Source organism: Sinohyriopsis cumingii, chromosome 6 (assembly GCF_028554795.1).
Source record: "Sinohyriopsis cumingii isolate HCF-2022 chromosome 6, ASM2855479v2, whole genome shotgun sequence".
NCBI classification, from domain to species: domain Eukaryota; kingdom Metazoa; phylum Mollusca; class Bivalvia; order Unionida; family Unionidae; genus Sinohyriopsis; species Sinohyriopsis cumingii.
The window spans coordinates 68435661-68454720 of NC_142966.1; the positions used below are offsets into that span (position 1 = coordinate 68435661).

At 36.6% G+C, this 19060-nt stretch overlaps 1 protein-coding gene across 1 annotated transcript in view; it reads right to left on the reverse strand.

Annotated features, from left to right (window-relative positions):
- LOC149797136 (mitogen-activated protein kinase kinase kinase 4-like) overlaps positions 1-18838 on the reverse strand; it is a 116956-nt gene extending 98118 nt beyond the window's left edge. The window contains exons 1-3 of the mRNA XM_089961807.1: positions 18782-18838; positions 13499-13535; positions 11183-12986 (exon numbers count right to left, since the gene is read on the reverse strand). Coding sequence (XP_089817933.1) covers positions 11183-12970 — 1788 coding nt within the window. The 5' untranslated portion in view covers positions 12971-12986; positions 13499-13535; positions 18782-18838. The remainder of the gene's footprint in view (positions 1-11182; positions 12987-13498; positions 13536-18781) is intronic.
- Between the last annotated feature and the right edge of the window lie 222 nt (positions 18839-19060).

A 19060-nucleotide genomic window follows, 5' to 3' on the forward strand; every position in this document is an offset into this window, starting at 1 on the left:
GACCTGAGGAAAGTAATGCACCAACAAATGTCAAAACTTCAACATGCTTTTTTCATTGGTAACACCACTGCCAGGGGTAGAAAAATCCTAAAATGGTCTACTTGCTTAAAATCACGATTTTCACAAAAACAACTATAATCTGGATTGTTCCTGATATTCTGTATACATTTCTGGGAAAGTGACAGAAACTTATTTGCTAGCCAAATTTTCAACCTACTCGAGGCTACTGTACAATAAATTTCTCTGCACATGGCTATGTTAAATAAGCCATGATCAGAAATTAACCATGTCATTAGCTTAACTGATTCAGGCATCATGCTGCAGACATAATGTCACAACCACTCATACTATCCTGATACCAGGCCGACCAGTTCTAACACTAACCTCTTAATGCTGAGTACCTAGTGAGGCAGCTGTTGATACCATTTTTGTAAGTCTTTGGTATGACTCAGCTGGGGTTCAAACCAACAATTCCCGCATCTGAGACGGATGGTCCAACTACTAGACCATGAGAGTGGTCCAATGGAATGCTTGTTATGCAACAGCAGATTCACATAAATTTCAAACTATGGTCAATGCATGGAGTATTTCCCTACAAGTCATCTAGTACATTTATGCTGGATATTTGCAGGTTTGTGTTATGGGGTTTCATGCCATTTTTCAGCACAAGATAGGCTATATGTGGTGGGCAGTATATGTGCCAGAGGAATAAATGTGAACCAGAAAGCTTCTGGCAAGCTTTCTCACACATGTTGATTGAGCTGAGACTCTAACTCACATGGACAAAGGAGATGCAGGAGTGATCTGTAAAGGAGTGTGCCTTAGACCACTCAGACTCCTAGGGCCCAATGTATTTTTTTTCAATTTGTTCAGGCTAGTCTCTAAGGGGTAAGGAAATCAGTTTAAAATGGCAATTTAAGGCTTAACAGCCAGATACTCTGGACAGAATCTTATATCTCTATTACATTTTAAAAATATTCAACAAAAAGATTAAAAACAGAAAACAATATATATTTTATGACATGATAGTGTCAGTGTTGATAAGAGGGTTGCAGAGGATATTGATTTCTTAATAAGTGCTGTTTTTGATCAGGTTTACAAAATACCTCATCAGTGGACAAAACCTGTCGTCACTCGAACTGAATTTTCATTTTTGTGCATCAAAATTCTGTCTGCACACAGACACAAGCACATGTCTTCTGTTTTTAATCTTGTCAAACAGAAAACAATGCAGAAGCTTTGCTGATAGAGTCCAACATTTAACATGCAGGAGAAAATTGTATGAATGAAGCAAAATGGGCAAAAAGCTTCGCAGGTACACTGTAGACTGATATGTAACTGCCAACATAAAAAACCATTACTCTGACATAAAAGTTGATGACAAAAGCATAAAAATACTGTATAACATTTTTTCACAAGTACCCAAAAGAGGGGAGGGTGTAAAGATGTCCCCTCAAGAAAGATGAAGTTAACTTCACTTCTCCAGTGTATTTGGTGAAATAAAAGGCAATGGGATGAATATTTCACCTTCATCAACCAACAGTATGGATCCTGTTCAGAATAACAGGTCAGGAAGACTTGTCGAGCAGCAAGACAAAATAATGTGACAGCAAATTGACTACAATTAAAGTTCAAGTAAGGAACTACCAATGATTTGTACAATCATCTCATAAACAATCAAATAATGAAAGACACCCCCCCAAAAAAACAATGTTTTTACTGCTTTTATTTAACACATTAACCCCTCTAGGTTTTTATCGTTTTCGCCTGAAATTCAAGTAGGAAACACATTTTGAAAGCTATTTCTGAACACATCCTAATACATCAATTTCCAAGTGATTTTCAAATAACCTAATGCCTAGTTATGTTAGAAACATCGTTTTTCATTGGCTATTTGGCTCACGCATGAGCAGAAGGGTAAAAGTTCCTTTTTTTTTTTGCTTAAAGGATCCATTATTTTCATATCAAGACCACTCTTTATTCCAAATGCCCATCATATCCTACTTTTTGCAAAGGTTCGTCTGTCTGTCTGCAGTTCATACTGGTCTGCCTTAGATATGAGACCAAAAAGTATAAAATCCAGACACAAAACCAAATCCAACCACAGGCACATTTTGAGTGGGGGGAAAAAATCAGGTCCAAAAAATGAGGTTTTTCCCTCTGTATTTTGTAGTGCAACACAGATTATTTGGTATCATTGCAGAGCTACATCTGTCTACCTTTCTATAATACCACCCACTTTAGTGTATACCACCCACTTTAGTGTATCATACATGACCGTGACGCTACAGAGTTCGGCAGTAGGCTACTACCTCCTGCCATGTAAACTCGTTGGCAGGGGTTAATGTGTTAATGATAGCCTGATAATAAGGACATGAAATTCCTAAAATCAATTTTGACTTGAGGACCCTCCCCAATCTTAACCTCAACTAAGCAAGGACCTACCATCACCCTTTAACCCAGTTTCTTCAAAACCTAAGGGCAACCCTGTTTGTTATAATGTACCTCCTTAGTCCCACAATCATTATCCTGAACACCTAGTCCTAGTTAGTGGCTGAATTCGCATTACTTATCTAAATCAACAGCCCTGTTTGTCCTAGTCCTCCAATTCTTATCCTATGAACCCAATTTCAGTGGCTGAATGGGCATTACTGGTATAAATCAACTGACCTCAAGGGCAGCCCTGTTTGTTCTTGTCCTCCAATCCCTGCCCTTGTCACCCAATCCCACTGGCTGAATCAGCATTACTGGTACAAATCAAATGACCTCCAGAAAACCCATTTGTTATACTTCCTTAGTCCCCCATTCTTCATCTTCACTAGCCAAGGTTCCCATAAGCCTATCTACACCTTGGCATATCAAGCAGATATTTCTGTATTTCGGGTAATGTATTTCACTGGATGTAGCAGCAAGCCACCGCATCCAATCAAACTTAAGTTGTTAAATTTGAACACTGTTCCTATGTGATCGAGACAAAGGGAGTACACAGCTTGAATGGACTGATAAATAAGCACTCTCCAGTACCAGTCCGTGTTTTGCACAAATACCTTTCACTCAAATAAACCTGTAATGGCTTCCCTCTGGTACATAGTCATACTTTCAATGCTAAACTTACAAAACATCCTTTTTAAGTCAATTGCCACACACCGTTTTCAGCTGATGTACAATGTACCACGCTACTGGTTAATTGGCATTACATACTATGGGAGGCAACACATGAAATCAAATGGATGTCAAAAGGACAAAGCACCAAAATAGCTGTTCGATCTGCCAAGGTGTAGATGGGGTTATTGGAATACCCATCCCTATCCTTCTCACCTACTTCCAGTGGCAAAATTGGTAATACATGTACATGAATAAATCAACTGACCTCCTGGAGAACTATGTTTGTTATACCTCCATAGTCCCCTAATCCGTATCCAAAGGACCTAATCCCTAGTCCCTAATCATACTTCTCATGTAATTCCAGTGACTGAATCAGCAATACACATAAAATCAAGTGACATCTTGGAAAATTGAAGAATGCACTGCCTATTTATCATAACAACTTATTTATAACAGACATTTCTCCTTATAAAATAAATATCATGGTAACTGACAAAGGATCTTTAAGTGAATGCCAAAAATGTTTCAAGAAAACTAAATGAAAAAATCGAAGCATATGTTATATAATGTAAACCACAGAGGTGACCCACTGTGCTCATGTACCAACTTCCAACCTACCAATTCTGGCTTGAGCATCTCCACAAAAGAATTGTGAACAGCACAGTATATGACAGCCCCATGTTTAACATTCCTATATATAGGCACTAATGCGGCATAGTTGACACCAAAGATGTGTGTGTTAAATTTGGATTTTGAATGTAGCTTTAACAATTTTTCAGTCATATCGCTACGATGTCTGCAGTGTGGCAGTTTATAGTAGTAATGTCTAGCACTGGGGCATCATGCCACGAGGCAGTTGTTAGTACCATTTTTTAAAGTCTTTGTTATGACTCTGCCAGGGATGGAACCCACGACCTCCCGCATCTAACCACTAGGCCACCGAAGCAGTCGACAAAAAAAATGACTGATCAATGAATTACAATGGCCTCGACCCTAGGTCAAGGTACACAGCCTTGAACTAAACTCGCTGCACAAAAACAATTATTTTTTTAATTAAGCTTAACATGAAAATGGCTATCCACAAAATTTGGTCAAGGAACTTGCTCTGGAACAACATTTATTCAATAAAACTTGTTCTTCTTTAAGCCAAAATGACCCTAACCTCCAACATTAGGATCCCCAAATCTAAAGCACAAGCCTTCCACAGGCTTTGGTCAAGATCCAGTTTAAACCAAAATGTTTGCAGAGAAACTTTTTCTTATCCCATTCACAATGGCCTTAACCATTACCATTTTCCCCCATAAATCGATATTCTCCCTTATCCAGAGAGCAAGCTTTACATAATATTTGGTCTTGGTCTGTGGTGTAGAAAGAATGTTATTTTGCAGAAAACATTTTCTTTTTTCAGCCAAAATTACCATAACCTTTAAACTTTTGTCCACAAAACCTACAAACTTATTTACCCTGCTGTATGTCATCCACCAACTTTGGTCACGGTATATGTATACAGAGGTAACATTACTGTATAGAAACAATTTTTGTTCTTTCAGTCTTTGATAAAGTCCACAAGCTTCTTCTTTACCCCAAGGGGAAGCAATCCATAAAGCCTGGGGGCCCCGAGTGGCCGAGTGGTCTAAAACGCTCTTCGTTATTGATCACTGCCATCTCACCTCTGTCTGTGTGGGTTCGAGTCTCAGGTTCGGCCAATGTGGATATGTGAGAAAGCTTGCCAGTAGCTTCTCGTGGGTCGGTGGTTCTTTCCGGGGTTTTCCCGGGTTCTTCCTCCACCATTAATACTGGCCGCCATGTATAGCCTATCGTGTGCTGAAAATGGCGTTAAACCCTACAACAACAACAACCATAAAGCCTGCTCAAGGTCTGCAACAGCAGATCTTGGATTATGCAGTTGGCAATTGAATTGGACTTGTAACTCAGAATATATGGTATTTATTTCAGTCCAGGAAGGGTTACAATTTAGGCTATAATGGTCACCAAAAGTTCAAAATGTGTTTTCAGTATACAATAACCAAAATGATGCAGTTTAATTGAATCAATCTGAAACTCAACCTTTCACCAATCTGCATGTTATGGTTTATAACTGACAGCTATTTATGTGTAAAGCTTTGGCAATAGGCATAGGGCATTGGCAATGTTCATGCCAAACTTAATCCCATACTATTATATTATTTGCTGCTGTCTTTATCCTTTTATTATGACAAGATTCAGTTTGTAAAATGTTTTTGACAAATACATCTGAAATTCAGAAGAAAACAAAACATGATAACATCCCCAATTAGAGTAACCAGTGTCTTATGTCAAAAAAGTGGATAAAATCTGCTTCCTTAGACTTCTAATGAAACCACCTATACTAAAAGAACAAGATATGCATGCAAACAGATGGCTATTACAAACTCTGACAATGCACAAACTGCACTGACTCTTCCATTGTCCCTTTGTGCCTGTGCGGTTGCTATTGCTTTACATCCTGCTACACAGTGCTTACAAAGTGAAAATGTGATCAGCATGATTGGGCCATAACATCTTGAACTGCAACTTGACTTCTTATGGTTCTTTGAAGGATAGCAATAAATGCACTGATATATAAAATAATTATATAAACCGCAATTGGTGCCTGTGATGTTACTTGCAATTTAGCAGTATCCTCTTGTAAGTTAATGCAGCTGGTATCAGAACTATACTAATTAACCTAATGCCCTTTTCCAATGAAAATGTAACTAATCATGTAACTTCACTAATTAACCAAATACCCTTTATCTAGTGAGTGTAGCTGATCTCAGAATAACACCAGTCTACATCCAGTAACTAATTACATGGTTTCGATGCTTTTTTAAAGATAAATGTCCAGGTCATTTCCAGGAAGAAATTAATTTTTTCAAGGTACACATATGACCATTACTGATTGGTAATAAAGAACATTTTAGATTACAAAACATGCATTTTCTATATCTAAAGATGGTTCTCTTTCAAGACTCTCCAAAAAATCAAAAAGCCAGAAAAGATGATCATGTACAAAACTACAAAATGTATCGCACGAAACAAGTTTGATTATATTCCTGTAATTGGCATGTAAAGACATTTCAATGTACAAAATAAACATTCTAACTTTATTTTGCAGACCTGCATTATGTTGCTAAGTGGGAACAAGATAATGAACATAAATTAGTTTTGTTTCCTATCAAACCTTTAATACTAAAGAATTCTATAGCAATATATATATATATATGCATCTTATAGAAAGCTAACATTTCCTATTACAGTATATAAAAAACAATAAATGCAAATAATTAGAATCTTGTCTTGTAACGAAGAGAGTTTAACCCTGAATTTATCTGTGCCAATAAAATCCCAAGCAGGATTTATCAAACACCCTAATCTACTTAAGAAGATCTTGTTAAAATCCATCATTTAAAAAATATTTTCAAAAGGGTTGATTTAAATTTTGACAAAAGACCTTCAAAATTATATACTGTTGTACGTGTATAAACAAGGACTGAATTTTCTGTAAAATCAACTTGTCTTCTTGTAATTCATTAAACCAGTCCACAAACCTGTATTAATACAAGGGCTTGAATAGTTTTTTAAAATATATAATACAAGGGATGACAATTTTTCATTTCAGCTCTGAGATTCAGCAATTTGGACTACAAATCTGGATTTTCTCATCCGGGTTTCTTCCGAATATTCCCACCCCATTTTTCATATTGGGGACATTTAAGCTGGAGTGTGGGGTCGTTGCAATTGCATATCAAAAATTTGGAATTTGCTGCTGTGGTACGATAGCGACGTAAGGTAATCGCTTACCGTCGGGCCTAGAAAATTTAAACTTATGTTATATCAACTTTATACCTGCATGAAATCGATAGAAAAATGATGTATTTTCTCATTATGTCTTTATTCCGCTGACAGACTAGACCAAACTACAGTATTGATGAAACCTGACCTGGTACTCGCCATTTGCATTACTAGTCACTTCAGAAATCTCAAACAACGATATCGAAGTCCATTAGTCACGTCATATCAACAACAAACTCCATTTTAATCTTGTTGTAGAGAAATTCAATTATATTAAATGAAAGTCAGACACTTTTTGTAAAAACCAGCAATCTGTCCAGTCTGATTTATCAAGGTGAGAGCAAATGTCAATATGGTAGTCCTGTGATGCAACAAAACTCCAGAAGTTGTTACTGGAATATATAAATATGGAAAACTTTGTGTTCTTTCATTTTTGTATTTTAATTACAACCAGTACACTGTATATGACTTTCATTTAATATTTTTTCTCTCTACAACAGTTGAAAATGTGGGTTGCTAGATTTGTGTACCCATGTGACTAGCAATTCAAATCGTGAGTACCAGGTCACATTTCATCAACTCCGATTTTAATAATCACAATTTCTGAGACAGTAAGTAATTTTGGTATCCATTTCATGCATGCATCACTCAATCTAACAACGTTTAAAGTTTGCTAGGCTATCCGGTAAGCTGCTACGCTTTGCCAACATGATATTTGCCTCTTGTGATGCTAGAGTGGTTTTCATAGCTTCCATGTAAGGAAAGATACAGATATCAAAATAAAAGTCTACAAGACGAATCTAATCCACTGAGTGTTTGGATTGACTCAGCATATATATTTATTACAAGCATCCAAATGATACATACTGCACCCTCTGAATATTATAGTTAGAACTCGATAACTGTAACCGACAATCAGTCAGTTATGATTCAGTTGCGTGATTGTTTCAGGCATCAAGTGGTGGCAAAAAAAAACTAGGTTTTTCCTGACTTTCATCAATATCTGCGAAATTATAGGACTTTTCATGGTCGGGAAAAAAATAATCATTTCTCCCGACAGCGTGGGAACCCTGTAATTAGCAAAATGCCCTTTTCCAATGAATGTATCTAGTCTCAGAATTACACTAATTAATCTAATGCCCTTTATCTAGTAAGTGTAGCTATCTTAGAATTACACCAACCTATGTCCAGTCTGTGAATCAATTACCTAATATGACACAGAAAATCCACTGCATGATATAACCAGAAAGTAATGCCAGACAACCATTTTTCCCACTGTGAAAACCCAATCATGGAACTTAAAAAAATATGTAAGCAAATTTATGTTAGAAATTATAATGGAATTCTGTATATTTTATCCAGTCAAGAATATTTGATCCTTAAATTGTGCCTTTGGGTATCTATAGTGAGTCACCTGATTATCTCCATATATGTACATTCCATAGTTGTTTTGGGTGATTATTATGGGTAACAAGCTGAACTAATCCAACACTGTCACCTACTTATCTGATTAGGTACTCACATTCCGTACTACTAGACCCTCCATCAGAATCCTTCAACACACAAGACTTGGAAATGATTTGTATTATGTCAACACACCAACATACGGTGGTGGTATCTTTCACCTTTGACTTGACACACTGAATGCCTATACTCTAGTAGAAGACTAATGTATTGGACAGTTGACGACAGCATGAACTGCAATAATGTAAACTCAAAAAAACATAACATACAGCCACGTTTCTGGTCAGGGGCGGCCAACTACCAGATATCTGTTGTGCAACAATAATAAATGTTCTAATAAATTTGCCCCAAAACTTGTATTCATATTCTTGAATGCTTACCCTAAGGTGGTGGTGGTGGAATTAACTGAATTTATTGGACCAGAAAACACACAATGATAAAAGGAAATTGTTTCATAATCTTAGGTATAAACATGCAGGACACATTCCATAAAGCTGGACAGATGGGGGAGTTACATTTATTACATGTAATTAGTAATGTGTGTGTTCCAAAAAGTTGTGTGTGTGTGTGTGTGTGTTTTGGATTCTGAATGCATTTTTAAAATATGTTCAGTCACATCTCAATGATGTCTGCAGTTTGTAGTCATGTCTAGCACTAGGGCATCATGCCACAGACATGTAGCATCATGTCCCACCAGTCACATTATCCTGACAGCAGGCTGCCCATATGTTGCATATGGGATTACAGTGGAATTTTTTAAAATAATCATCCCTGCCAATGCCCTTATATTCAGAACGTAACTAGTTTTATAACTGCACCAAGATATGTCTATGAACCAATTAACCTAATGCCCTTATCCAGTGTGTAGATGGTCCCAGAAGCACACTAATTTTAACCATATGACCTTATCTACAGATTGTAGCTGTCTCATAACTGAGCCATCATGTCCATCAACCTAATAACTTTGCCCAGTGAATGTAGCCAGTCTCATCATTGTGTGGTCTCAAAACTAAACCATCATACCCATGAACAAAATAACTTTGCCCAGTGACTGTAGCCAGTCTCATCATGGTGTGGTCGCAAAACTAAACCAACGTATTAATAAACCAAATAACCAAATGCCAGTGAATATAGCTAATGCCTTTATCCAGTTAAGGTTGTTGTTGTTGTGGGTTTAATGACATTTTTCTGCACATGACAGGCGATTCAGGACTCCATGAACAAAGAACCAAGGAAAATCACAGACCCATGAGATGCTACTGGCAAGCTTTCTCACATATCCACTTTGAGACTCACAGCCATGTACTAACTGTGCTATAAATATGAGATAATATATTTTCTTCAATGGTCTTGCCACTTCAGCATTACGGTCTGCACTGAACTATCTCATTTTCCTTGGACATTTATTTATTGCAATACAAAGTTTATCATGTCTTCATAACTCATGAAAACATTAACACGTTTGAATATACATGTATGGTTCACCTGACATGTTTGAATATACATGTATGGTTAACCTGAAACAAGCTGTATCATGGAATTTTCCATTTCAGATCTTGTCCTCATTTATTTTACGATGACACCCACTATCTATCAGCATTTATTATAATAAATACTTCTGGATTTTTTTTATTTTTCTTTCCAAACTAACAAATCATTAAATGAAAAATTGCATATTTGCATAAATGATGTCTCTTTATCTTATTATTTCAACCTCAAAAAAATTAAATCTTCTTTGCCATAGGGGTGACTTGAACCTCATAAACAGGTTACTCTAACGGCTGCGAAACACTTTCAATTGCAATTCAGCTGAGTACAACAAACCTTGAATATTCTGATTGCCAGATACACCGTTCTAAAACAGATATTCACTGCCACCCCATTATTTACTTTGTATCACTTTTTTTAACTATGGCCCTTTCTTGCCAGTGCCAAGAGACATGAATGGGCATCTACTAATGAAAAGTTGCAGGCATATATTTTGATTTTTTTCTTGACATAAAAAGTGCACTCGGGGAGGCACACAGGGTCAAGATTTGGGGTACAGATGATGAAACATTACAGGAAACACTCGATGTCAACAATGCAAAGCAACCATAACTCTTGCAGTTTCGACCTTCTAAATCTGTTCCCCATGTAAATTTTAAGTACTTAAAATATTTAACAGCCACATTTGCACGAAGTTTCTCTGTTGATTTGTATCTATTTGGATCAAGTTTGGAGGCCAGTACTTCCAGTGTGTCACACAGAGTGAAGATGCTATAGTTAGTTCTGATTGATTGTAATTATTTAGCACTGTCTTCTTTACATTGGTATATGCTATCAGTGGATTAACATTCTAATAGGTTAATATAATTAGCATCAGATTGTTTGGGGGTGGGGACAGATTCTGAACCACATTAGTCACCTTCTGTTAATTTGGTGAAGGTTGATTGTGTTACTGATATTCTTTTTTGTCACAGAATGAGAACCTGCAAAAGCCATCTCAGATAAAATCTAAATTTAATGAACGAAATATCAAATGACCAATTATTATTCATGACTCCTAAAGATTAACATAACCTGCATAGGGTAAGTATTGTTTTGTAATGATACTTCATCTCTTGTATGTGTATCGACATGAAAGAATTATCAATACATCAATATATCAATTGTTTGACCCCTAACTAAATACCCCTATCCAGTGAATGTAGCTGGTCTCAGAACTACACCAAAATATGTCCATAAACCATATATACACTAAGCAAGCAACTACAGAAAGTATAATATGGTCAATACAATTAGTATGTGCTGCATATACCTTGCAGACTGAATCTGATCTGGATAATTCTCCTCTTGGTCTTTCCAGAGCATCTTTTGCCCTCTGCAGTGAACGATTCAGAATATCTCTCAGCCTTAAGATCATCTTACTCAGCCCAATCCGCTTCAGACTTTTGTCAACATAGTTCCTGTACACAGAACTGCGTTGCGGATCATCAAGACTGGCTTCGCTTGACGCACGAGACAAATCAGTAATTGGACTGGTCTGGCGATTTTTGTAAGGGGTCGAAGTGTCTGAAGGGGTATCTAGATTTACTGGACTAGTTTCCCTCGATGATCTGAAACTGTCGAAGGTGAACGTCACTTTTCGTTCCAATGTTAAGTGTGTCTCTGTATCCGAATATTTCTCAACTTCTTGGTCTGCCTCCTCCTCAACCTCCTCTTCTGCAATGTCATCTCCCTCTGAATCAGAGTTTTTCTCAATTTTCGGAATGTTGTTCTGATTAATGGAATGACTAGCGAGAGTCCTATCACAACATTCAGGACCTTCCAGATTAACATCTGGCCAGTTAGAACCTGCCACACTGTGTGCATTGAACAACTTGCCTAAAAGTTTTAACTTGTGACATAAGTCATGTGTTATATTAAGCCACAGATTGAGTGATTTTAATCTACAAACAAATTTCTTATCTCCATAAAGAGGAAATTCTTTGGCAAAAGCCTTCGATGTGGGAAATAATTGCTCACATCTGTCTAGTTTATCTAACAATTTTTTCACCTGAATCAGTGCCTCTCTTTGTTGTGATAAAGTAATATTAGTCAAAAACATTGTAGTATATGACACTGATATGTCTGTAGAGGAGGTGTGTGTGCTCAGATTTGAACTTGCATGACTTATGGACCGGTTTATCAACACACCATTTCCTATGCTGTCAGAATCTATATTTGAAAAATCAACCCTGAAATTCAATACTTCATCTAATACTCTTGGTATCTTCTCTTTTTTCAATGAAATTTTTGACTCTTGATCTTGCAGAGAACATCCACTTTGCCATGCTTGTAACTCCATCCAAATGAAATTCAACCACATTTCCTCATCAGAGCTTATCTGTCTTTTGGACAAAAATTTTTCCTTCTCTTTTTTCTCCTTTTCTCTCTTACCTTGAGATCCCATATTAATTAAAGCTGTAAAGGTTTTGGAAAAATTCAGTCTTTCTGTAGGACATTCTATTTTCGAAGAAGATGGAAGCCGTCTGTACTCTGATTTCCCTCCAGTGACTGAAACTGGCAACGGCTTTGCAGCTAGACTTCGGAATCGCCCAGAACTTTCCAAATTTAACGATACTGTTTGCATTAAAACTTCAGTGTCCACTGTACTGGTGGCTAGAGAAGTCAAATCATCCGAATGTCGTTTCACAAATCGATCATGAGCTCTATTTGTTGTTGTGGTTTTTGATCTTTCTCTACTTTCTTTCCTTTTCTTCTCCTTTTGCTCTCTTACAGATTCTCTTGTTTCAAAATTGTCATCAGAATCAACTCCCGTCAAACCGAACAAAGACGGTCGTGTCTCTGCATAGTTCTCCTTGATAACACTTACACATGTCCTTGGCGATTTCTTTCTCTTTTCTGCATGCATTTTGTATTCTCGGTAGGATTGTTTCCCTCTCGACTTAATTTTGTCCCTCTTATTGAGACGAGAGCTGACAGGTGGTGTGATGCTATATGGAAGATCCCTTCCTGACCTTGTGTATGAATCTAGTTGCTCCTTTGGGACCTCCAGCCCTTCCTCAGTGCTACTTTCTGTGTCTGGACTATGGCTGCAGACCATTACATATCTTGAATTCCTGAAGTAACAAGAGAAAATTCATTATCCATCAGGTGTGTAGGCTGGAGGTGGGGATTGGAGAGACAGAGAGAGAAAGACTCATACTTAAAATCAGTCAAATTTGAAAATCCAGAAGCTTTTTTTAAATCATCCAAAAAGATGCGAGTACTGCATAGATCTCTCAATACAATGGATAATTCATGGTCCTTTTGAATCAATCAAGGCTTTTGCTTCAACTATGTCATCTAAAATTTACATGCAGAGGTTATTCACTACAAGAGATCAAGTATAAAATGGTCCCCCAAAACCTCATGGATCCCATTTTACATTGGAAACTTACTACAAGCCATGCAAGTATAACACAGTCCCATGGTATAAACACCAGCATGGTAACTGAATTTCATTCCTCAAATTTTACAACCTGATTTATTTCACTAAGCTTAATATAGCTTTGTATAATGTGAGTTTATATCAGCATACCATTCTATAACATTTTGTATAAAAGACGTATTTAACTAACAATACACATACCTGCTTAAAATGAAACCCAAGAGAAAGGTAGCCTCACCTGTAACACACAAAAATTTCATAAAACTCTCTTGAGAAGTCCTACAATATACCCATCAATTTGCTCATATCTGAACTGATGGATTATCTCTCCAACCCATTAACATGCATGTTTGGCTGAATGGGATGCAGATGTTTTATTGCAATGTATTTTGAAAAATTTGGCAGCATATTTCAATAGGGAGTGCCATTTTCGTTGTGCCTTTAGATTCCACAAAGAATATAAAAACTGTGAATACTAATTATAATTATATAATGTAAATTTAACCACTAGAAATATTTAGCATTTATGTTATGTATGAATTTAATTTGATTCTATCAAAGATTTCACATCAAAGGTAAAGGCATACATTTTGGACATATATCAGTAAAAGTTAAAAGACAATAAAGTTTCTGTTACACAGAAACTGGACCACTGATGGTATTTCACCTAAAATTCTTACACGTCTTGTTTGGACAGAGATCCCCATGTCTCTTTGACAGCAGCTCAAACTTAATCAGTAAAAAGAAACAGGTGCTATCATTTCCAGAAATTCAAGAAAAGACCATTTCTTCCTTTAAACTGCCAAGTGTTAAAACCATCTCTGATATTCTTCAGCAATAACAAAACTTTCAAGTCGTCTGCCATGGTGGATATATTGGAACTCAACCTGGCTCCATTTTCATTTAGGACCAACAAGGCATCATAAAAAGTCTTATGGTGGAAAGCTCATGCTGATATGACTTTCCATCATTGAGGAGCAATACTAACAAGATTTTCAAAATGGATGCCAGCTCAATGACCAGCCATCTAGAAGTAGTGATAACAAGATTTTCAAGACGACAGCCACTGTGTGTTAGCAATTACGAATCAGCCAGACTATGTGGTAAATGTGCATGTAAAGTTTTCAAGGAAATACTTTAAGTAGTTAAAAAGAAGTAGTAATAACAAACTTGTGCTAACAGGTGAAAGAAAATATACAATGGTTAGCAAATCATCCTGTAAGCTCCTCTGGTCTATGACCAGTAGAGCTACAAATCAAATGGAAAATCTCTACCACCATCTATCATTACTACTCAATTCTCAAGTGGGCAAAATCAGAGGATATAACAAATGCTACTGACAGAGTTATAGCACTTCAATAAGAACACTATGGCCTTTCCCTCAATGACCAGAAAAACACCCCAGACATAATACAGCACTTGCCAGTGCATATACTGTACATGTATACTGGTTATCAAATAACTTGCTTGTGGCACACCATCACAACATTCATTTTGAGTCATATCACTAGGATGTCTGCAGTGTGGCAGTTTAGTTAAGTATAGCACTGGGGCATCATGCCAAACCCAATCACATTATCCTGACACCGGGCTGACCAGTCTTAACCCAACCTCTTAATGATGAGCGTCAAGTTAGGCAGCTTTTAGTACCATTTTAATAAGTTTCTGGTATGACTTGGCTGGGATTTGATGTCATGACCTCCCACATCTGATGAAGATACTTTAACCATTTGCGCAAATAATTCAATAAAGGAATCATAATGCATTTAGAATAGTTGTATTTTGTATGGCACACTTAGGTATTTCTCAGTTGGATTTTGGCAGTAAGGCCACAAGGTTTTCTGACTGACAATGTCCGGTTTGAAAGGCACATCCTATGTACAAGCAGACACATGGCTCCTGTCCTCCAAAAAATGTGTTCATCCAGGGAATTTGAAGGATACATAAAAGAACTGGATAAAATGTATAAAGCTTGATAAAATTTAGGAAATTTCTTGTACATATATGTTATCTATATTCAGAGGAACTGATGATAATAATTATTTCCTGATTAGGTTTGGACTTTCTGCATGTAAATAAGACTTCCTTTCACAACATTAATGACAGAGTATACTACCTTTCGCAAAAGAAGGATGACAAAAAAGAAAATTATTACTAATTTACTGAAAAAGACATCATCAAGAACTTTTTGGCTGGACTACATATGAAACAGCATTTTCAAACTTTACAAATCAATTACTCCCCCTGACAAACTCCTAATTATACATTAGCAACAACAACAAAATAAATAATAATCAGAGGTCTCGGAATCACAGAAAATCACTTATACAAGACAGTCCTCCATAAGCACACATTTGCCACACTGCAAATTCAAGGGCTTGCCAGTCATGCTTCAATCATCTGCTGAGTGGAAAAATGTGTTGATATAAACGATGAGAAAATTCAGTGGCTGAAAGACACCCAGATGTACATGTAGTCATTGTGAGAGTACATCTGGAGAACATGACAGCAAGTTCAAAGGCCTGACTAGCTGCAGAGTGGTATGAAAATGTACTGATACTTACAATGACTGAATACAAAGACAGAAAGACACAGTGATGTACTTTCATGTAAGAGTACATCAAATGGACAACAAGTGTAGCCAAATAAGCAGTACATGTGACCTCAAAATCAAGACATGTTGAGAGTTAGACAAAATGCTGTTTGCAAATATGGATAAGTATTTTGGGGCAAATTGGTGAAGATTGTAATGGGATTAAACTGACTGCTAGATGTTGCTAGCACTGATATTTCACATTTCACATGGAACACTGTGTGATGCTTAACTTAGTGCTTGGAGTAAGACGTTTCCTTCGCCTGTCATAAATAACTCTCACTTTAATGGACAAACAAGAGTTATATATCAGTGTTGTAAAGAAGTTAGAAACTTAAACTCATTGGCAACCATTGGTTCTAATCATCTGGAAATTTAGCCACTTTAGGTATGCCCAATATGATTCTGGTAGGGGATTGCAACTTTTGCTGCTGGGACTCCTGTTTTTTCCAAAATAGGAGTCCTGGACTCCTAGTTTTAAAATCCTAGCGAGACCTCTGATAATAATAATAAAATGTAAACAATAATAACTAGAAAACAATCTAATTTATGTGCACTTTTACAATAAACTACCAGGTACTGTGTGTGTGTGTGTGATTTGGATTTTTAACGTAGCTTTAGCAATTTTTCAGTCATATTGCTACAATGTCTGCAGTGTGGCAGTTTTTAGTGATGTCAAGCACTGGGGCATCATGCCGCAGACATGTGGCATGATGTCCCACCCAGTCACATTATCCTGACACTGGGCCGACCAGTCCTAACACTAATCTCTTAAAGCTGAGCACTAAGCGAGGCAGCTGTTAATACCATTTTTGTTTAAGTCTTTGTTATGACTTGGCGAAGGATCAAACTCACGACCTCCCGCATCCGAGGCAGACGCTCTAACCACTAGGCCACCGGAGTGGTACTCATTTTAATAGTACAAAATGCCCAAATGAAAGAAAAACTAAAAATGGTTAAGATACTGGGGTGGATCCAAGATATTTTTTTACAGGGATTTGAGTAGGCATTACATTCTGCTGAAAGGAAGCCAATTGTCATTTTGTCTCAATGAAAAATCCACTATTTTAACTGAAATGGGGTGTTTAACTGAATCCATCATACACCCTCTGAATCAAACAGAAGTAAGAAACACTGCCCAAGTAAAAGAAAAAAGTTCATAACTGAACCAAAATATGGTGAGTAAAAGATTAAATTGATGCAATCATGAAAGGATATATAATCCATAAAGCTGGTCATATTTACTGTGATCATTAACGGACCTTTGATCCATAAAGCTGGTCATATTTACTATGATCATTAATGGACATATGATCCATAAAGCTGGTCATATTTACTGTGATCATTAATGGACCTTTGATCCATAAAGCTGGTCATATTTACTATGATCATTAATGGACGTATGATCCATAAAGCTGGTCATATTTACTATGATCATTAATGGACGTATGATCCATAAAGCTGGTCATATTTACTGTGATCATTAATGGACATATGATCCATAAAGCTGGTCATATTTACTATAATCATTAATGGACATATGATCCTCAAAGCTGATTATGTTTACAGTGATAATCCTGGGACATAACAATCATAAAACTGGTCATATTCGTGAGCATGATGGGTCAATGAATTGATAAAGTTGTTCATATCTGCATCAAAACATGATGGGACAAATTCATTATTACTGGTCATATTTACATCAAACATGATGGGACAAATTCATTAATGCTGGTCATATCTACATCAAACATGACAGGACAAATTCATTAATATTGGTCATATTTACATCAAACATGATGGGACAAATTCATTAATATTGGTCATATTTACATCAAACATGATGGGACAAATTCATTAATGCTGGTCATATCTACATCAAACATGATGGGACAAATTCATTAATACTGGTCATATTTACATCAAAACATGATGGGACAAATTCATTAATATTGGTCATATTTACATCAAACATGATGGGACAAATTCATTAATATTGGTCATATTTACATCAAACATGATGGGACAAATTCATTAATACTTGTCATATTTACATCAAACATGATGGGACAAATTCATTAATGCTGGTCATATCTACATCAAACATGATGGGACAAATTCATTAATACTGGTCATATTTACATCAAACATGATGGGACAAATTCATTAATACTGGTCATATTTACATCAAACATGATGGGACAAATTCATCAATACTGGTTACAGTTATCATAATTAGCTAATCATGAGGAGTGATATAGTTCATAATGCTGATTATATTTATATATTTATTTATTTACATTATTTACACTGCCATTAAAAAAAAAAAATCTGCATTTCATTATCAAGATACACATCATACCAAAGGGATTTTCCCTCCTTATCAGGAAGGAAGCAACAATTTGACCAGTTTTAGATGCATATCTGCCATAAATTAAACAGGGTATGACCACTGGATATTCGTTGACTGATCAGCACATACAGATGCTAAAAGCCTGATGTACGAATTGATCAACATTCACGAATACATGCACCTTTGTAATAACAAGCAAAGGTTAGCACAATCTTATGGGGGTTACATCAGTTTTATGGAAACTTTTCAATGCTATTTCCAATAGGAATAAAAATAATACAGCCCTTTATGTATAAGGCCATATGCACCATGTTACGTCTGCAGTGCACACATCTTCACTGTCCTTCCCGTCTACGTCGCAGTCATTTTCGCACCTCCCCCCTCCCACTTTTCCACTAAAGGTTGTTCTTGGAACTTCCACGACGACCGAATACCGCTCATGCACATTTGCATCATTTCGCATTCAAATTGCATATGCATGCAGATTGCTTCAAGCGTCAGGATGAATCTAGGAAAGGCAAGAAAAATGCAAACTCACAAATCGTCCGTAAGAGGATTATAATCTTCTTCTGGCGAACTGGGACGTAGACCGTCTTCGTCCGCCATTGTTGTTTAAGTCACGCAAAACCACGGTCACGAACGAGGTTGTTCCCAGGGCAGGTGCTCATTCTAAAAATAGAATACCACGTGCGCACCTAGCCAAGAAGAGCGAATACACAATAGCCTGAAATCTGCCATTGAGGGTAGGTCACGATTAACTAGTAAAAAAAATGGTATATCAAACAAATGGATTTTTACTTACATTATTTTTCAAATA